We start from the raw sequence: 20996 nt of genomic DNA on the forward strand, positions 1-20996 counted from the left end.
TTTTATTGTAAGTAATTTTAATAGTGTTTGGGGTGGGTTGGGGTCTTTGGTTTATATGCAGAATGAACAGCTTCGTCAAGACATAATTGATTATCAGAAACAAATAGATTCACAAAAGGAAACACTTATGTCCAGGAGAGGAGAAGATAGTGATTATCGATTACAGTTGTCTAAAAAAAATTTCGAACTTGTGCAGTATCTGGATGAAATTCAGGTAAAAAAAAGTTTGCTTTTTAAAGAGTAAATTTCAAAGAGTATTCTTTTAAAAATGATATTTTTTTCGAATGAATTTGATCTGGACTTTATATTCTTGAGCTTTCAGTGATTTGAGACCTTCAGGTAAGAATTGTTTATGATTTATTTTTTCTCCCACGTAAAGGAACCTATCAGATTAGTATTAATGCCAGAATTAATATTTTTAAAATGCTCACTTTAAAAACAGGAAATAAATCAGTCCATAAATGTTGTAGCTCCTTTACCCCCCCTTGCCTAGCTTGTTTAGGTTTACCTTAGGACCAGCACTGTGAAGCTTATAGTAGGGCCTCTGTGCTCAATTTTTTCATTTTTCTTTCCTTTAATTGGTAAATGTCCATCTACATTCAAGCTAAAGACCTGGATAGAGAAGGTGTCTCTTCTCTAGTGATTATCCAGAAGGTCCCCCTTTCTTATTAATACAGTTCAACTATAAGATTTAAAATTACTTTAACTATGTTCACAAAATGGTATCAGTTACTCTTTCTGTAATTCCTCTCTTTGAAAGAATTTAACAGAAGCGAATGAGAAAATTGAAATTCAGAATCAAGAAATGAGAAAGAACTTGGAAGAATCAGTGCAGGAAATGGAGAAGATGACTGATGAATATAATAGGATGAAAATTATTGTTCAGCAAACTGATACTCTAATGGATCAGTTAAAAAAAGAAAGGGACCATAGTAGGCTTCAGGTAAGAATTATTTTTAACTTATTTTGTCTTTCCAAATAATGGTATGGAGGAAGCTTTGTCATTTTGACACTAACAATAAAGTTAATTTTGAAAATTGCTATATGAAATCAGAAATTTTATTAATTTCACTTAATTATGGACAGAACTATAGTGGAACCACCAGAAAACGATCATTGGTCAAACTATTTAGAGGAAATTGAATTAATTTAAAAAATAAATATATTGAATGTTCTTATAATCGAGGATGAATAAATATGTAGTTGTTTCAGAGATAGTATATACAGGGATAGGGACTGGACTTTTGTGTTTTTTTTTTTTTGCATAGGAAAGTCCCAGGTAAGGAATTTCCCTCATAAATGCAAGTTGGCACCTTCTCTGCAACTTAGAATCTTTTAAAAGTTACCAAGTGCACTGAGAAGTTATGTGACTCACTCAGCCAGTCTGTGCCAGCATAAAGAAATAGTAGTACATCTAAATCTACTCTTTCTAGTTTATTTGCACTTTAAAAAAAAAAGGCATTATTTCAGACTTGTCAAATTGGTCATTTTCAGGTACAGGAACTTACAGAACTTCTGAAAGCAAAAAATGAAGAAGATGATCCCGTCCTGGCTGCTGTTAATGCAAAGGTTGAGGAATGGAAGGTAGTTCTTCAAAATCGTTATGCAGTTTACTTGGGTCTAATTTTAGGCAATGTTCTTCACAATTTCTAGCTTTTATAAAAATGCTTATGCCAGCTACTTAATTGTATAAAAACATACGTATGTACCTACACACGTATACACGTGCACAGAGGTGTGGGGTTGTTTGTGTGTATGTGTGTATTTGTAGGTTTCATCCTTCATGGAAGCTCTTTCCTAATGCCTCTTAATGGCATGACCTTGATTCGGGGACCTCCATTCCAGTGGCACTCTGGTAGGTTCTGACCCCCTAGAAAGTCTTCGTGTTTCATTCTGTTGGAGATCCAAGAATCTTGGAATTCAGCATCTTCATTTGAGATGAGGAACAGACCTGCCAGGTCATCTAACCCTCATTTTACAGATAAAGAAACTGAGATGTAGAAAGGTGAATTACTTCAGTTCACCAAGGTGATAGTAAGTGGCAGAATTGGGATTGGAACTCAGGGCTTTTGGCTAGGGCTAGGGCTCTTTTCACTACTTACTTTTCATTAAGAAGTCATCAGGAATTTTTTCTTTGAGAAGAGTCTGGAGGTGATGAGCTCTGAACAACACGGAAATTAAAAACTGTTTGTATGTTAGCAGATAGAAAACTGAACACAAACATCTGTCTTTTCAGAATCAGCTATCTGTGCAAGTAAGACCAGAAGTTAAAATCAATACTAAGTTATAAGAAAGGATAAACGAGAGAGGTTATCCTGTGCAAGTATGACTGGTTTGATTGGTAGCTACGTGGCACAGTAGATAAGAGTGCTGGCCTAGAGTCACAAAGACTTTCTGATTTCAAATCTGGCCTCAGACACTTAGTAGCTGGGTGACACTGGGAAAATCACTTAACTTTGCCTCAGTTTTGTCTGTCAGATGAGAAGGAAATGGCTGACTAGTATCTTTGCCAAGAATACTCCAAATGGGGGCACGAAAAGTCAGACACACTAAAAACAACTGAACGACAAATATGGAAATGTGTTTAGGGGCAGCTCAAGGGCACAGTGGGTAGAGAACTGGGCCTGAAGTCAGGAAGACTCATCTGGCCTCAGACGCTTCCTAGCTGTATGACCGTGGACAAGTCATTTAACCCTGTCTGCCTCAGTTTCCTCATCTTTAAAATGATCTGGAGAAGGAAATGAGAAGTCGCTCCAGTATCTTTACCAAGAAAACCCCAAATAGGGTCGTGAAGATTTAGACAGAACAGAAATGAATGAACAACAGCAACAAACCGAGCTATTAACCACTGGGAATTAGATAAAGAAAAGGGATTGACACGTACTATTTCTTAAAGGTGTAAAATTGCTGCCTAATAAAGAGTAAAATAAGCAAGGATTTGTTATTCCAGACTTGAGAAAATTCGACATTCTTTTTGCAGAGAATTTTGGCTTCTAAAGATGATGAAATAATCGAATATCAACAAATGCTGTGTAATTTGAGAGAGAAACTTAGAAATGCCCAACTTGATGCTGACAAAAATAATGTTATTGCTCTACAACAGGTAAAAATCTTCACAGTTCCATTTTTTCCCAATATTTTCAGAAATTTGATGGTTATTTTGTTAGTGCCATATTTTGATTTATTTTAATGGTTTCTCTTTTAGCCACAATTTAATCAAAATGTGTTATTTATTTGTGGATGGTCTGGTATAATTGCTAACTTTCAAATTAGTAAAAACCTTTTATATCTTTTAAGATGTTTTAATTCCATGTTAGCATGGGATTATGTTGTTAGCATTTTAACCGGGGCTGATCTTGCCTTTTCATGAGAGGCTAACAGTTTGTACCCAGTGTAATTACGACAAAAAGAATACATTTCCAAATAGAATTTAGTTGTGTGGAAGTTAGTTAAGTTTTCATCCTTTGTTTCATCTAAACATTGTATAAATGAAAGCAAAAGATTGTTAGTGTTTAAAAGGATAATACTAGAAAGTATTACTACCAGAAAGAAATACCCCTTTTTTTTAAAAGAGGGGTGAAATGTGGAAAAATGAATTCTTCAGGAAAGCATAACAAAGAATCACAGGAAGGTAAAGTTAATTTATGATCAAGATTAGACCTTGTAGGGAGAAAAATTCACTTTATTTTTTATTGACATAAAATAAATGAGGTATCAATGAGAAAGAAAGATAACTTTGATTTTGTTTTGCATAAATGAAAAAAGAGTTAAGGAATTAAAAGAGTTAAGGAATTAAAAGGAAGCCAGCAAAAGTTAAGATGGTATAATCAAGGTATTTTCAAAACCTTAATTGATCAATTAGCTCATTAAATACTCAGTGACATCTCTCACATTGTGCCAGGCAACATTGGTTATACAAAGAAATATCAGACTTCATCCCTGACTCCCCAAAGAAAATATAATATATTTGAGGATCTGATTTATTCATATTTGACAGCGAGAGAACAAAGCCATATACAGATAGTATATATTTTTTTTCAGGGCATACAAGAAAGAGATGGTCAAATCAAGATGCTTACTGAACAAGTAGAACAGTACACAAAAGAAATGGAAGCAAATATACTGATTATTGAGAACTTGAGAAGTGAACTCAGGCAAAACAGAGGTAACTATTACTATGATTTTTGATGGGCTGTGTTACGTACATGTGGGAGTGCTCACAAAACCTCAGCAAATTTGTGATTTGATCCTTCGCTATTTGAAAAACATTTGAATTCTCTCTTCTTTTCCCAAATTATTTGTTGCACGCATGTCATTAGTTAAACAAATGTATAGTTAACATTTTAAGGTGCTGTTTTGTTAATCAGTTCTTCTTTTAGATGTTGTCTCTCATCCTTTGGACCAGATCAACAGCAATAGATGAAATTGTTGACATAACATATTATGACCCTGCGCAAGTCACTTTACCCTGTTTGCCTCAGTTTCTCATCTGTAAAATGAGTTGGAGAAGGAAATTGGCAAACCACTCCAGTTATCTTTGCCAGGAAAATCCCAAAATGGGGTCACAGAGAGTTGGATGTGATTGAAACAGCACAACAACAAATGTGCCAGTGATTGTGTTAGGGATACAAAGAAAGGCGAAAACCATTCCCTGCCCTCAAGGAGCTTACATTCTTTTTTTTTTATTCGTGAGGCAATTGGGGTTAAGTGACTTGCTCAGGGTCACAGAGCTAGTAAGTGTTATGTGTCTGAGGCCAGATTTGAACTCAAGTCCTCCTGACTCCAGGGCCAGTGCTCTTTCCACGGTGCCACCTAGCTTCCCCAAGGAGCTTACATTCTAATGGGACAGAAATCCATAAAAGGTATAAGAGGAAGTATAACTAATATAAATCATATAACGTGCCAGTTAATGTCACATTTCCAACCAGAAGTGTAAAGTTTTTGAGGACGAGGACTGTGTTTTATGCATTTCTTTGTATTGCTAGGCCCTTGCATGTAGTAAACAGTCAGTTCAATATTTGTTTACAATATTGTCAAACTCGGAGGAGGAAAAAAATCTATTTAAATCTTACTTAGAAAGTGTAAGCATGTGGTATTTTAGTTGAGTTATTGTGTTCAGCTGTGTCATCTTTTAGTTTGTCGGTGATTTGGATTTTTATCCACTAGGTTCTTCATCCGTGTCTCAGATGAATCATTTTGTAGAAATGCAAACAAAGCTTCGAAACTTAGAAACGAAAAACAAAGATGCGGAGAGGGCAGCAGAGCTGGCGGAAGCTGACGCTAGGGAGAAGGACAAAGAACTTGTCGAGGCTCTGAAGCGACTGAAAGATTATGAAGCGGTATGGGTTTTATGTTACAGAAGAGGAAGCTTAGACAGTCTTTATTGTTGACTTTTTATAATTAAATTATCTTTTCACGTGATCTTTGTTGAAAGCTGACAGGTTGACATTTTAAAGATATTTTTAAAGATTGCTCTCTTCTCTGGTAGTTTTTTGGTGCTGTGATTGCAGTCTTCTGACAGACTCCTAAGATGTCACCTTTTCTGACCCGTTGAGTGTACCTACAGTTGGGGGGCAGCTGCTTCTCTCTGCGGTTTTAATTTCCAGCCTTCAGCTGTATTTAGTCCAAAATCAGCATCCGTAGCGCAATTTATATTTAGTTGAAGTCCTTGCCAATTTTACCAACGTTGAGCTAGACCATAACTGATGTATTATGCCTGAAGTTATAGTAAGAATGATTTTGGAAATAATTTGTTATTTAATGTACAAACACAGCCCTTGTTTTTGCTTTTAATATTTTGGAGCTTAGGTATATCCTTGGCGCTTCAGCAGTGTCTTTGTACCAATGTATTCTCCTGAAATATTTCCTGGCTCTTCTCTTTCTTTTTACTTCTCATAAGTGTTTCATAAGTATTATCTCTGCATTGTTTTGCTGCTAAAATTCTCTTGTTATCAAAGCCACGCCATTTGAGTCTTTTTCTTCATTACGTCATTAGTAAACACATAAAAGTACAATACAAGATTAGAGAATTCTATAAACCTCTGTTGTGTTTTTATAGACATTTTAGATAAAAAGTGAGTTATGTGTTTTTAAATTAGATCAGAAATTCATTTTCATTCTAAAGGGACTGTATGGTCTAGAAGACGCTGTTGCTGAAATAAAGACTTATAAGTCTCAAGTCAAAATAAGGGACCAAGAAATTGAAGCATTAACTACAGAAATGAACAAACTTGAATTAAAGATTAATGATTTCCTTGATGAAAATGAAGACCTTCGGGAACGTTTGGGTAAGAAAAATTTCAAAAACTTTCTGTAGAGTGTAACTTTTTACTCAACGTTTTGTAAATGAAAATATTTTAATTGTAAAGCACTTAGCACAGTGCCTGGCACATAGTAAATGCTACATAAATGTTAGCTATCGTCATTATTATTAATAGTAATAATAAATTTCTATGTGAGTAATTAGAAGTTAGAAGTAAATTCATTTATTCACTAACTTTTTTTGAGAACTTGGTAGTGTTTATACCATACCTCCCCATGGTTAAATTGATCAGCAAAGTGCTCTTGACTCACATAAATTTATGATATTAACAAATTTTCTTTAAAGCTGTTTCAAAGAACTATCCTTTTTATGTATTTGACTCATTATAACCAAAACAAATTTTCTTGTTTATGTAGTCTTAAATAAATGATACAATTTTATCTTATTTATCTGGCATCAATGAGGAATTAGGTATTATACTTAAGTACTTTTCTAGAGAATTAGAAGGAAAAGTATTGCGTTGTAAAAGTTCCTTACAAGCTGGATGAAACAAAAGTTAAATTCAATAACAAATTAGAAGAACGGATAAAGGAAGGTACTGTATACCATTAAACATCTCCAACCTAACTTGTGGCTGGACTTGGCCAAATATATACTGAAGAAGAGGGTCTGGAAGCAATACATCAGTCAATCAATTAAGTGTTTAATTGGGACCAAAGGAATGAGAAAACACATTTCAAGACTTAGTTCTAAATAAATGCACACTTTTCCCTGATTTCTACCATAGTAACCTGGCCAAATAATATTTGTGATTTCTGCCTCTGCAGTGAGGATAAATATCTTTCTCTAGAGCCAAAATGAGTTGATTATAAGCTGCAGTAAGCTGCAGTATAGATATCCTTGAGGTTGAAGTTTGTATCTGACTGCATTAGGAAGCTCTGGTTCATCTCTCCTTTGGATTCAGCTGCCTGCCCCCATGTTCTTCTGCCTTCCCTTTCTCCCTTCCCCCCCACCTCAATCCAGGGAGAGGTCTGCCTTAGGAAAAAGCAAGCTTCACCGGTTCCCTAGAAGGTATTAACATATAATCTCCTCTGCATTTTATTGTTGATGTGGATTCTTTCCATAAAGTAATTCATCTGTCAAGGAGTGTCCATCTTCAAATGGTCAGTGATTCCTTCCTAGGATGTACTTCCTTGACTCTGTTTTCCTACTTGTCATGAGAGAGTCTAGCTCACTTTCATATGGGCAGCAGATGGTTGCAGTGGATTGTCTTCATAGGACCCCAGCAGTTCTCTACAGCTATTTTGTAGCTTAGAAGATTACCCATTTCTTTAAACTGCCTTGCATCAGTGGTATTCTACCTGCAGTACTTTATTGGTGTAGCTCCATCTTCTACTATTCCCTCAATAGCAGGATGCCCCCGGAAAGCTAAACTTGGATCTCCAGGAGTCACACCTCTTTCTTTTGTCCTGTATTACTTCTTAGACATATGTCAGCTCCACTTAGTGCTAATTATCCAAGGACAGTTATTCCAGAATATACTTACTCTGGTTCAGTGCTCCAACATTTATTCTCATCAATAGCATATACTGGTCAAGGGAAGTTCTAGATTCTCAGGTCTGCTTTGTTGCATGATTGTCCCAGTGCCTTGAATATCATAGATAACTATTGTTGCTTACCTGGGTTTTTGATGCATGGAACCCACGGGGTGGGACCTCTACATCAATGTTGATATTTCCCAGACATTAATGCATCCTGAACTCAATAGTTGGTCAACATTGCTACATATCTCTGGCTGGTGACATCCCCTTGGAATTAGGCTATATATACATTGTTTAAATTTTATCAGTTACAACCACCTGAAAGGGAAGAATTTCAGTTTGTGGATATGATGAGTCTTACTATCTGTGAGGTTTCTGTTGGCAAAATAAAATTGCTGTCTGGTAGCCATCAGCACCCAAACATACTCCCAAATCCTCTAGGTTAATATCAGTGGATCCAAAGAACTTGCTTGGATCTGAAAAACCCATACTAGTATGTGTTGGCCAAACCCTTAAGGGACTTGCTCATATTTCTCATGCCCCAAATATTTAAACAGAGTAGAAGCAAAACTCATTTAAAAAGTGTACGTGGATTGAATTTCTTCAAGATATCTCAGAGTGGTAAAGAGTCCAAGCAATGAAAGATGATACTTTTACCAAAAAAGGGGGTGGAGCTGACTTAGTGGTCTCATATACTTACTTTAAGTTATAAAATATTTGTGAGAATGATGTGTGCTTCTATCAAGGGTACCCTTCTTAAAAACATCAACAGAAAAGGCATTCTTTCGCAGTTTTCTAGACTGGAGCTTATCTTCATAGTCAATATATCCTTTTGTGTCTTTTAGTTAATTAAAAAAAAGCATTCAGTTTAATAAAACTAAAGGGGAGGTCCTTAAAGATAAACAAGCTGCCTCTCATACATGTTAAAGTTATGACATTCTATGACAAATTCAACTAGAGATGTTTATTTAATGCTTCAGTATGTACAGTATTGACTTTTTTCAATGCATCACATTGCCTCCTCCAATAGAAGAAAGTTTCCATATTGGTGGCATTATTCTCCACATCTTGCCCTTCGTAGAAGACATTACATTAATTACATAGTGTGCCAGAAAGCTACAAAGCATCCCTAGTGAAATCCATAGTCATTGATTTGATTATAGTCAGAAATGATTGATTTCACCATCCACACTGGAAAAAGCAAAGTGGATGAAAAGCAAATACTGCACTGATTGGCACATTCGGGTGAATGAATGTTGAGTTAGTTCATCTATGTGTATTTTGGACAAGCAATATAGTTAGACATAAAATTGTACACAGAATTGAGTAGGGGGTTGGGATGGGTCTCATTTGGGAAGCTGAGTAGTGTTTTCTGTTATCCCCAGTTGCTTGTTGCCATAGAACTTTACCTGTTTAACACCAGAGTTCTTGCTCTAATAATCTAGTCCTGTGAATACTACAATCTTGGAAGAAAAAAAAATAAAAATTCCTGGTGACCTACTAATGGAGAGATATTCAATGGACATACTTAGCCTCAGCTCTTGAAAACTGTGTTTAAATTGATCAGTGATATCATTGATTTGGATACTTTCTCCAAGGATGTATAACATAATATATCTGGGCCTTTCCATCCTACATAATTCTTGTCCATATCTTCCCATAAATTCATCATACAGAGCCCATCTAACATTCTAGGGACTACCCTTTCTTTTGACATCTCAGGCATACAACTAAAGCACTTTGTCTCCCTGTTATCGCTTATCTTGGGACCAGACCATTTTTATTTTCAATTAGATGCTCCCCTAATGACATTCTTTACTTCAGTTCCTTGTTAAAGTTCCTTATTTGTTACTTTATAGCCTGTCAACCCCCTCTGATACTGCCTTTTGTGTGACACTCATTTTTAATTCTTTGGAGACTGTTTAGTTCCATATCTTATAGCCACATAGTGATAGTGGTGGAATATTAATATTGAAAAAATGGTAGCTTGTTTCTGAGAAAAGCTTTGGGCCATTAATAAAGATTTGCAATTTCCTCGAGGCAATACAGCCTACTCTTCTCCTATGTAATTCTGGACCCATCTTGTACCTCCTGGTCCAGATAACATGCTGATGGATGACGTATGTTAGACACTGACAGCTACACTAGTGAATAATATGGGATTCTTTTTCCCATGAGGAGCTTAGAATGTTGATATGCAGTAATGTTCTCTTATTCAGAGGTAAATTCAACCCACCAGAGCACTGCAGTGAACACAGAAATAAGTAGAAAAAGGTTGTGAAGTTATTGAAATAGTATGTACACTTTCCTTGATAGGAAAGGCTTACAGGTCTTGCATCTGATCTTACCTGAGTTGGAGTATTTATTTTCAGGGTATACAGTAGATTTAAAATAGAGTAGAAAAGAGATATGGGAGTACTTTTAGAAGTGGCCAGACTTCTAGTATAAAAGTTGAAAACTAGAACTAAGACTAAGGAAGAGTCAGAAAAACTAGAACTCACAGAAAGCTCAGCAGATTGCGGCAGTTTGCAATTTTTGTATTGGCCATTGAGTGAAAGATACTTTGGCCACATGAGCTCGGGAAGATTTGGCATCTGTGCTAATAGGTGAGTGTCCATGCTGATGAAAACACAGATCTTTCATAGGATTACATCCCCCTGTAGCTGCTCAGGGTTGGTGTTCATTGTGATAACCCTGAATTCTTACCCTGGAACATCTGTCCACTATACTGACCTCCTTCCATTGGTAGGTTCCTCTAGTGACCTCCATTTTGGGGGGAGGCCCAGGTCTGCCATCCTACCTTGCCCTCTCATCTACTGCTTCTGACTTCAATTACCATGTTAGAACTTTTCAGCACAAGATATGTGAGCTGTCAACTTGATAAAAAAAAAAGTACATCATACAACTTAGATCATAGATTCAGAGCTGCAAGGGATCTTAATGGTCATCTAGTCTAGCCCCTATATTTTATAGAGAAAAACACTGAGACTCAGAATGATAAGTGACTTGCTCAGGGTCACACAGATGGAAAATAATGAAGCCAGGATTGAAATCCAAAACTTTTTTGAAAAACTTTGGATTTTGGTAACTTTTTTTTTTGTAGGGAATTGTGAGGGATAATATTTGTTCAAAGATTTTTTGTAGCAGAAGCTTTCGTAAATATAGGTAACTAGAAGAAAACCCAAATTTCTGACAGTAAGAGTTATGGCTAAATACATTTTATATTGGTGTAATGGAATATTGTACAATTAAAATCAACACATGTAATGAACATAAAGAAATATGGAAAGAATTGCTGAATAGTGCAAAGCCAAAAAAAAAAAAAGAATCAAAAGAGAGAATGTTAATTATACCATGTAAGAGGATGAATAAATAGGAGTGAATAGACATACAGAGACTGTTAACGCCTGTTTAGAGGAAGTGACTCAAGAAGTTTTAGAGCACTTTACATGATAAAATTTATGTAAGTGTAAATATTTGCAATGCAAGTTTGGCTATGTATATATTTAATATTAAATTTATGGTCGCTTTTGAAAATAAGAGGTTACATTGTGTTCACTTATGCACAGCTGAAGTGGGCAGTATTATGTACTTTGGGAGGATTTCCATTAGATGTTAATATGACTTTAAACAATTTGGGCACTTTAATTTTTTTCAGTTATTGCAAAATTTCATTTCCTTATGATTCTAGATATATAAGACATTATTGTAGCAATTAATTGTCTTGTTTATTTCTATGTCAATTCCTAATTTTTATTCTTTATTTTAGGTCTTGATCCAAAGACAATGATTGATTTAACTGAGTTTAGAAAGAGCAAAAATCTAAAACAACAGCAGTATAAAGCTGAAAACCAGGTTCTTTTAAAAGAGGCAAGTGTTATGTTCAGAAATTTCTTTTCTTGGTTGATATAAAGTACACTATTAATAGTTCATATTTTACAGATTGAAAGCCTGGAAGAAGAAAGACTTGAACTGAAACAGAAGATTCGAAAAATGGCTCAAGATAAAGCAAAGAAATTTGGAACTTTAGGTATAGTCATTTCACTTTTATTAAAGCAGGACAGTGTCGATATGGGGTTGCAAATTTCTTATTGTGAGAAATGTGTTTTTTTCTTCTTCATGGTTTGTTCAGAATGTATTAGAAGCAATAAAAATATGGCCCAGTTAGCCAACATTTATATTGTTAGTGTAGCATAGTTCTGAAATGGAATCTGATCACAGTAGTTTTCTCAGTTTCTTCATTTGTAAAATGGGAAAATTGAACTCAGTGATCTTTACAATCCTTTTAAGCTCTAAATCTATTATCCTATTACCTTATGTAAAAACGACCACCCTATCCTCCACCATGTAAAGGCCATGTGTTAGATTTATCATTTCTAGGGGTTCCCCAGCACCCTTAAGGAGATGGGGGGGTATCTAAGCTCTTTGCAAATGGTTCTGTGGTGGTTTTCCATCAAGTGATATTTTTCCTCCAAGTGTAGGGGTGGGTGATCTCCTGTACCCTGGTTCCTCTTAACCACTAACAGATTAGGTTTCATATAGAAATCTTTACTTCAAAAGGTATAATCATAAATATACAGAATTATTCTACCAACCCACGGGAGACATAATCCTCCTTTCTCCATAAACCACCTCATTCTCTGGGGAGGAGAAGGGATTAGGGTCATAGCTTACCTCATTTCTTGTAGAAGTTAAAATAAAGGGCTGAATCACAATCTGATATGCTTCAGGTGAAGTTAAAAAGACAGGAGTAGCAATCATGATCTCAGACAAAGCAAAAGCAGAAATAGACCTACTTAAAAGAGATAATCAGGGAAACTACCTTTTGCTGAAAGGTGCCATAGACAAGAAGTAATATCCAAAAGTTTTACAGCAAGTTACTCTGATAAAGGCCTCATTTCTCAAATATAGGGAACTAAGTCAAATTTATAAAAATAAGAGCCATTCCCCAATTGATAAATGGTCAAAGGATATGAACAGGCAGTTTTCAGAAGAAGAAATCAAAGCTATCTATAGTCATATGAAAAAAATGCTCTAAGTCACAACTGATTCTTAATTCTTAATTCTGATTCTTAATAATGTGGGTCCACAACCCACAGTTTAAGAAACACTGAAGAGGGCGAGTGGAAGAAATTTAAGAAGCCCTGGATTAGAGAAATGCCAGTTAAAACAATTCTAAGATAGCACCTCACACCTATTAGAAAGACTAATGCTGGAAGGAATGAAGGAAAATAGCTACATTAATGAATTGTTGGTAGAGTTGTGAACTGGTCCAGTCATTCTGGAGAACAATTTGAAACTATTTCCAAAGGGCTATAAAGCTGCATATACCCTTTGACCCAGGAATAGCACTATTAAGTCTCTGTCCCAAAGAGATCAAAGAAAAAGGGAAAGGACCTACAGTACAAAAAATAACAGCTTTTTTTTTTTTTTTTGTGGTGCCAAAGAATTGGAAACCTAGGGAATGCTTATTAATTAAAGAATGGCTGAATAAGTCACATATGATTGTGACCACGTACTGTTGTGCTATAAACAATGACTAGAGGAGGTGGTTTCAGAAAAAACATGGCAAGATTTATATGAACTGAGCCCAAGTGAAGTGAGAAGAACCACGGGATCATTGTACACAGTAACAGCAATGTTATAATGATGACCACCTGTAAAAGACTTGGCTACTCTGATCAATATAATGATCCACGACAGTTCCAAAGGAATTTTTGCAGTATGGCTAATATGGAAATATGTTTTGCATGATTTCACACATATCATTGATATATTCCTTGCCTTCTCAGTGAGTGGGGTAGGGAGGGAGAAAATTTAGATCTCAAAATTTAAAAAGGGAAGAATGTCAAATAGTGAGTTCTTAAAAACCCAACAATCCTAACATATGCACCCAAAGTCATGGATCAGTTGGGATTTGCCCAGGAATGGGGCAAAACCTATAACACTGAGCTCATGGATTCATAAAACTATATCTAATATGAGGAATGTTATAATTAAGTTTTCTACTTTTTCTTTGCTTCTGATTTTTTTTTTTATACATTTGGTATGAACAGCTGGTGACCTACATCTGACCAACATCTTTAATCAGGAACTGAGAGTGGAAGAAAGAAAATCTCAGCTAGTGAGCTCTGAAAATATTGATGAATTTAAATTAAAGGTAAGCTCCTGCAAATGTCATTTAAGGAGAATTTGTAATAGACTCTGCTGAAGAGGAAAAGGAAAAATAATGACTGAGATTTTTTTTCTTTCTTTTGATTTTGCATTTTGAAGATTTACCCTGTCTTTTTTATAATTGTTAGTTTTTAATAAAACACTGTATTTAGTGATCGAGTCATTAATAAATCATTATTTACTCTGAATACAGATTAGAAGCTCAGATAAAATAGAATCAGCATATATGAGAGCACCATGCAGTGGTCTACAGTCAGATCAGAATATTCCTGAAAGAAGCATGATGTTAGGAAAATTATCAAGAAAAATTTCTCAGATGCTTCAGAGTGGAGATCAGCCTATAAGCAGGCATTCTTTTGCCCATTTATCAAGAGATTCTTCACCTATACAGATCAAACATCGCAGTTCAAGTCCCGAAGGCTTTACGATTAGACAGATTTATAAAGCACCATGTCTGCAGTCTACAAGGAATTTAGAATCTCTCATCTATAGGCAGAGCCCAGAAGACCCAAATGATCACTTGTATTCCCTTTCTGATGACTATCTAAAGCGAGGTTCCACAAGTCATCAGGCCCTAGAGAAAAGCAGTCAAATTACAGTGTCAAGAGGCTCCTTAAACTTAATGAAGCAAGATTCTCCTGCTGGACAGAGGCTGACACTTAGCCAGAAATCCTCAATTTTTTGTCATCTTATTCATGATAAAACAGCTATCATGGAAAAGTCACAAATAGTGAAACCAGAGGTTGAGCGACTTCCTACTTCAAAAAAGCTTTCTGGTGATAAAGATGATTTGAAAGATGATGTATCAAAAGAGCACATCCCACTCCAAACAAAGATTTTGAAGAGTAAGCTTGAAAGTAGCCTTCATGCCACAGAATCTTGGCATAGTGTAGCCCCAGCAAAATTATCTCACCTAGATCCTGTTGAAAACCTTATAGAGCAGCTGCGGAAGGAACTCGTGTTTCTTAGGTCTCAGGTGAGTTTCCTTCCACCAAATGTTCCAATGTGTGGCTTACAGAAGTTTTTCTTTTACCTTCAGATGTATTTGACCAAGTTCAATACGAATATACTTTTAGAGGTTTAAGTGCATGAAATTAAAAAAAAAGAAAGCAAATTCCTTCAGGTCATGTTACTTTTAAAAAGTATTAACAACAAAATGTATATTACAAAAAAGCAGCATAAAGTCAGTACAACTCGTTGACTTCACTGTTCATTAAATGTTCCTTTAGAATGAGCTGATATTCCATGATTTGTTGATTAAGGAAGCACAAAGCAGAGATACAGAACTAGAACTTCAGAGACACAGGAGCCAGGCAGAGCAGGTAGTGCCCAAATCTGACAATTGAAAAGAGAAATTGATTGGACTATATGTATAAACATTCCTCGTAGTATTTCTTGGAGAATAAAGTATGTGTGTATATGGGGGAGGACGGGCAGGCACAGGGGAATGAGTACTTTTATATTATTTTGTTTCTACATTAACCCTTGTCTGTGGACTCAGTTAGTGGTGAGTAATGCTTAAATTGGTGAGCCTTTCTGAAATGATCTGTCTTAAATATTCTCTGTCTAAAAATGCAAATTATATTTTTGTTCATTCATTTTTCCCCATTGATAGAATGAGTATCTTTCAAAGGAACTAAATGAAAAGGAAAGAGATTTGGAAAGGAATAGAATAGTAATAACCAAGTTCCAAAACAAAGGTGAGTTATATTTGGATACTATATTGCATTATATTTATTTATGTTTTGTCTTAGAACAGCTTTCCCATACTTAGTCATGAGAGAATGAATGAATAAATGACAAAAAAAAACATTAACTGAGAGCTTACTCTCTGCTAAGCACTATGAGGGAGTTCCTGCCACAAACAGCTTCTATTCTAAGATGGGGAGAGGACACACTGAAGGGAGTAGTGGTCAGGGTGGGGTGATTTGGTCTGAAAGTCAGAGAACTGGTGAGTGGAACAATAAGATTGTCTAAGGACCCCTCCTTCCTTGAGGCTGTAATAATAGGAGTGGTTTGATTGCTATTCTCCAGTGCGAGAAGTGGGAAATGGGAAGGGGGAGAATGGGCTGGGTGAAGATGAGGAAGGAGAACTCAGTGGCATTGCTTCTCCCAGGCAGGATATCTGGTGATTCTGTCTGAAAGGTGAGTCAGCTTCAGGTGGCAGGGAGGGAGGTAAATCTACTATATGCTATAGGATGTTGCATTAAGAAGAACACTGACTCTGAGGTCAGGAACTGGGTCCGGTGCCTGCCTCGATACCTGCTTCCTGTGTGAGCTTGGTTACTTCAGCTCTCCAGGCATCTGTTTCCCTCTCTGTAAAATGAGGGCTTTGGGTTAAATAGCCTTTAAGTTCCCTTCCATTTCTGGATCTATGATCCTGTTATCATGATATCAGATTTAATCTGTTTTCAGATCAGAGCTGTACAGGTTAAGCAGGGGTGGGGAACCTGCCGCCTAGAGGCCACATAGGGCCACATTTGAGGACCTAGAGGGCCACATGTGACTTTGAGGTGGCAGGTTCCCCACCCCTGGTCTAACTAAAGACTTTCATAAAGCCTCGTTTTCCTCCTCTGTAGTCCAACGTATTACCTTATAGCCTCCCCTCTCACGGTTTGTGCTGCTCAAATCCTTTCTGTGTCATATGAAACTATTTCAGTTTTCAGTAAATAAATATTTGTTAAGTACCTATCATGTGCCCAGCACTGAGGTACAAAAAAAGGCAAAAAACAGTCTTTGCTGTTAGGAAATACACAGTCCAGTGGGAGAGTCAACATGCAATCAGCTGGTACCAACCAGGTATTAAATAAGATGAACAGGAGATAATCAAAACAGAAAAGACACTAGGATTAAGGGGAATCAGGAAAAGCTTCCTAATTAAAACCCCCATCTTCTGGAACTGAGAAGCCTTTCCTGATCCTTCTTAATTTAGGGCCTTTCTTCTATTAATTATTTTCTGTTTATCCTGTATATAGTGTGTTTGTACCAATTTGTTTGTTTATCTTTCAAATTAGATTGTGAACTCCTAGAAGGCAGAGACTGTCTTTTGCCAGTATTTTTATCTTCAGCTCTTAACACAGTGCCTGGCACATAGTAGTTGCTTTGTAAATGCTTATTGATGAACTGACTATCTAATTTTTTCTCAAACTGAGATTGCTAGATAGATTCAGAGATAGGGAGCTCTAGATAGGATCCCTATTTAATCAGAGTAAATGTAGATAATCTGTTTTTAAAAGTTTGTGTTTTTATTATTCTTCTACTCAAATAGTAATTTTCTATTACCAACTTCTGTTTCTATGTGAAATATTCTTAATCATAGAGTCTCAGAGTTGATAAGGACCTTAAAAGTCATCTGATTTAACCGGTGCTTGAAGTATGAATGCCTTTTATAGCTTATCAGTATTTGTTACTTATTAAAATTTGCTGAAGTTATGATAAGTCTTTGTTTATCAAAGTAGAAAAATGTATATTTAATTCCAGTAAAAGAACTTGTGGAAGAAAAAGCACAGCTTGAAGAAGGTTTGAAAGAAATATTGCAGACCATTAAGGAAATGCAGACAGAGCCTGGTGTTAAAGGAGAAACACCTCTGGTCATCCCTAGTCTTGAAAAATTAGTTAATGTAAGTTTTCTTCATATGAATGGATTTATTTTAGTTCTTTTAGGACTCTTGCTTTTGGAAGCATTTCTCTTATTTTCTTGGACCTTACTGATCTTTGGAAAATAGGCACCAAACATGAGAGCTATCACCAAACATGTGACAATTAAATATGGGCGTATATTTACTTCAGCATTTCAAAGAATAGCATCAGCTATCAGAATTAGGAAGTGACTTCAGTAGTTTCTGTCTTTGTCTCCCTCCCGTCATCCCCTCTTGTTTCCTCAGATACCTCCATATTCTCGTGGAAGGATTTCTCTGCAGCTCAGTCATACAATTTCTTAATCCCTTCAGTTTAAACAACATCCTTCTCCACTTAATTGTCACCCAGGGATTAGTGATCAGCCCTTTACCATATAATGGGAATGAACTGCTTCCATGTTCCAAGGGTTGGTGGTTGGAGCAGAATTTTGATCCCTGATCTTTGTCTCTGCCCCTCTGTCACTCACACTTAACCTAAATCTTTGTCCTTATTGCCATGCCGTCCCTTCTTGCCCTTCTCCCTCTCTGGCTTCACGTATGTGTATCTCGGGCTTTGGGCCGATGGTCTTTCACTTTAGTGTGTCGTTAGTGACTACCATGGAATTCCTTGTGCCCTGATGTCCTGTTGTTATTAACCTCCACAGCCTCATCACGTACTTACATTCACCATTCGATTCCTTAAGGGTAATCATTACCAAGTTGCTGGAAGTAGTCATGAAGTCGAGGTGATTTCGTTTGCTGCAGATTTGCTGTAGTCAGCTGTGTCTGGGCGTTGTTGCTACTTCGCAATACTCCATCTCTATCCTTGTCAATGCCCTCTATCAGCCACTATAGCCATTGTCCCATGTCTTTTCTCCTCCCAACCCCGGCTACACTCGCTTTCTTCATACTTGGAAGATATACTTTTATTTCATAGGGGAGGATTGAATCTGTCTAAAGCTTAGCTCACTGCCCCTACTCCTTATCTTAGCATCATCACCATCTTTCTCTTTCTCTGCTGTGATTACAGAGGTCAGTCAGAGAGTGTGCTGAGTTCTGAGAATACAAATATAAGCAGAAAGACAGTCCCTGCTCTCAAGGTACATACATTCTAATAGGAGAAGATAACACATAATAGAAGCTGAAATTGGGGAATGGGGAGAAAGAAGAAGAAAAAGGTACCCAGGTCATGATGGGGAAAGTTTGGAGGGTAGCCTGGAGAGAACTGTCACATAATGGTCTAGGAGGGAGTTGTATTCTATATTTCAAACACCTTAGGTGTGCATATTTGTGTATGTATATGTGTATGTGCATATATATATATGTATATGTCTGTGTGTTTTATAATTTAATTGGATTGTTGAACAATATTTCCATAGTCTTCTATCATAGAATCTGATTTAATTTTTTAACATCGTTTCATGTGAGTGAGTGTGTGTGTATGTGTGTGTGTATCTGTATGCACACACATACATGTATACATGTATATAAATATATATTCAACAGAGATACCTTGCTTTGTTTTTTTTTTTTGTTTCTTTGTTTTTTGTTTGTTTTTGCTAGGCAATGGGGTTAAGTGACTTGCCCAGAGTCACACAGCTAGTGAGTGTTTTGTGTCTGAGGCCAGATTTGAACTCAAGTCCTCCTGAGTCCGGGGCCGGTGCTCTATCCACTGCACCATGTAGCTGCCCCGATACCTTATTTTAATAACAGCTTCTAAGGTTGTATTTTGTTCTACTGTTAACTTAAAAAAAAATAAAGGACAGTGAGATTTTATGTGTTTTACAACTCAGCTTATTGTGTAAATATGAAGATACAGGCAACTGAAAAATGATTTTCTTCAAAGGCCTGTTTTCTTCTTATTAAGATCAGATAACCTGTAGATTATTCATAAAGGTTTTATATAAATGGAAAAGTAGGCATGTGCAGGACTAGTTGTTAATGCCTTCTTGGTTAGCTTTCAGTGAATAAAAGCATAATTTCTTATCTTTTTTTTTTTTTGAATCTTTTCCTCTGAGATATCTTGAAAACAGATTCTTGAGTGCTTTAAAAATTTTGCCCTTTAAGTGTCAATGACGATACAGAATTCTTATGTGTTTATTTGATTATGTCCAACTGGGTGAAGCTCATAGTCTAGTAGGGTCTAAGATAGAGACAGATAATTAAATTATTCAATATTAGCATGTTATGCACATTAGAGTTATGAAGGAAAATGTTCTGCGTGGTTCTAAGAAAAAGATTATCATACCAATGTTCTATCAGTACTTAAATATTTATTTTCTCATTTAAAATGTATTTTTAATGTATTAGGCTATGGATTTGAGGAATGCTGAGGGAGTCTTTGATGCCCACCTACATTTGAAAGCCCAAGTTGACCAACTTATAGGACGAAATGATGAATTAAGAGATGAGCTTAAAGAAACTCGGAAAGAGGCTACAAATTACTCTCAACAGCTGGCAAAAGCAAATTTAAAGGTATGTAATTTGGTAAATAAAAAGTTACTAAGAAGTCATAGAAAGATTGAGTTAATACAGTTGAATTAGTATGAAAAATACATGCTTTTAATTTTTTTAAAAACAGCCACAGATAGATACTTTTGTGGTAATTTGTGAGAATATTGCTTCTTGTTATTCCTACTGAGAAGACAGAAGACATTTATAAAAGTAGAAATTGGTCAGTGATTGGTCTGTGAACGTGAAAAGAAAAGTGTAGCTGCATGTCTTCACCTAAGTAGAAACTGAAGTTTGGTTTCAGTTCATTCAAGGCGCTGTATTTGCACCTTCTTTCTCTGACAGATAGAAGAGTACAGTGTGAAGTGTAGCATTATAGATGTAAAGCCTGATTTTTTTTTCCTGGACAAAACATTCTTACCGTATTACTTGAACTTTAAGATTTTTTTTTCTGGTTTGTTTTTAGATGGAAAATCTTGAGAAAGAAATTTGTCTCTTACATCAAGCAAAAGGATCAAATATTGTATTCAAAGGATTCGACTTACCGGATGGGATGACATCGTCAAGTGCAAATATAATTAATTCTCAAAATGAATACTTGATATATATTTTACAGGTAGTTAAGTTTTTAAGGTTAAATCACATGATTTCTGTTGTTTCTTATTTTAATGTTAGTACATCATATGGGGATTCTTTAACTTCTTTACACAGGGATACATTAGTAAATTTTAATATACTTTGCCAACAAGAGCCTGTTCATCTACTCAGGCATATTCAATCCATCTTGACCTTCGAGCTAGCCATAGGACAGGGATGGTGGATCACCAGATAACAAATAACTGTTACAAAGGGAGCAGTAGGATCCAGAAGAGAAAGAGATAGGAGAGAAAAGAGTTTGCCTGGCATCTCTTCTTAGGTCAATGATGGCAACTGTGGCTTGCCAGTCCTCGC

The 20996-nt window shown here is 36.1% G+C and overlaps 1 protein-coding gene across 2 annotated transcripts in view; it reads left to right on the top strand.

Annotated features, from left to right (window-relative positions):
* Positions 1 to 20996, top strand: part of CEP290 (centrosomal protein 290) — a 101639-nt gene that overhangs the window by 10242 nt on the left and 70401 nt on the right. For both annotated transcript variants that reach the window (XR_003567340.1, XM_027842499.1), the window contains exons 9-22: positions 62 to 214; positions 761 to 943; positions 1495 to 1584; positions 2981 to 3103; positions 4042 to 4165; positions 5167 to 5339; positions 6125 to 6287; positions 11573 to 11673; positions 11746 to 11833; positions 13860 to 13963; positions 15593 to 15677; positions 17458 to 17597; positions 19905 to 20069; positions 20512 to 20661. Coding sequence is in view for 1 of the 2 variants with exons in the window: in XM_027842499.1 (XP_027698300.1) it covers positions 62 to 214; positions 761 to 943; positions 1495 to 1584; positions 2981 to 3103; positions 4042 to 4165; positions 5167 to 5339; positions 6125 to 6287; positions 11573 to 11673; positions 11746 to 11833; positions 13860 to 13963; positions 15593 to 15677; positions 17458 to 17597; positions 19905 to 20069; positions 20512 to 20661 (1842 nt within the window). In the remaining variant the exon portion in view is untranslated. The remainder of the gene's footprint in view (positions 1 to 61; positions 215 to 760; positions 944 to 1494; positions 1585 to 2980; positions 3104 to 4041; positions 4166 to 5166; positions 5340 to 6124; positions 6288 to 11572; positions 11674 to 11745; positions 11834 to 13859; positions 13964 to 15592; positions 15678 to 17457; positions 17598 to 19904; positions 20070 to 20511; positions 20662 to 20996) is intronic.

The sequence above is a fragment of the Vombatus ursinus genome, unplaced genomic scaffold (assembly GCF_900497805.2).
Source record: "Vombatus ursinus unplaced genomic scaffold, bare-nosed wombat genome assembly UNPS02014874.1, whole genome shotgun sequence".
Classification (NCBI taxonomy): Eukaryota; Metazoa; Chordata; class Mammalia; order Diprotodontia; family Vombatidae; genus Vombatus; species Vombatus ursinus.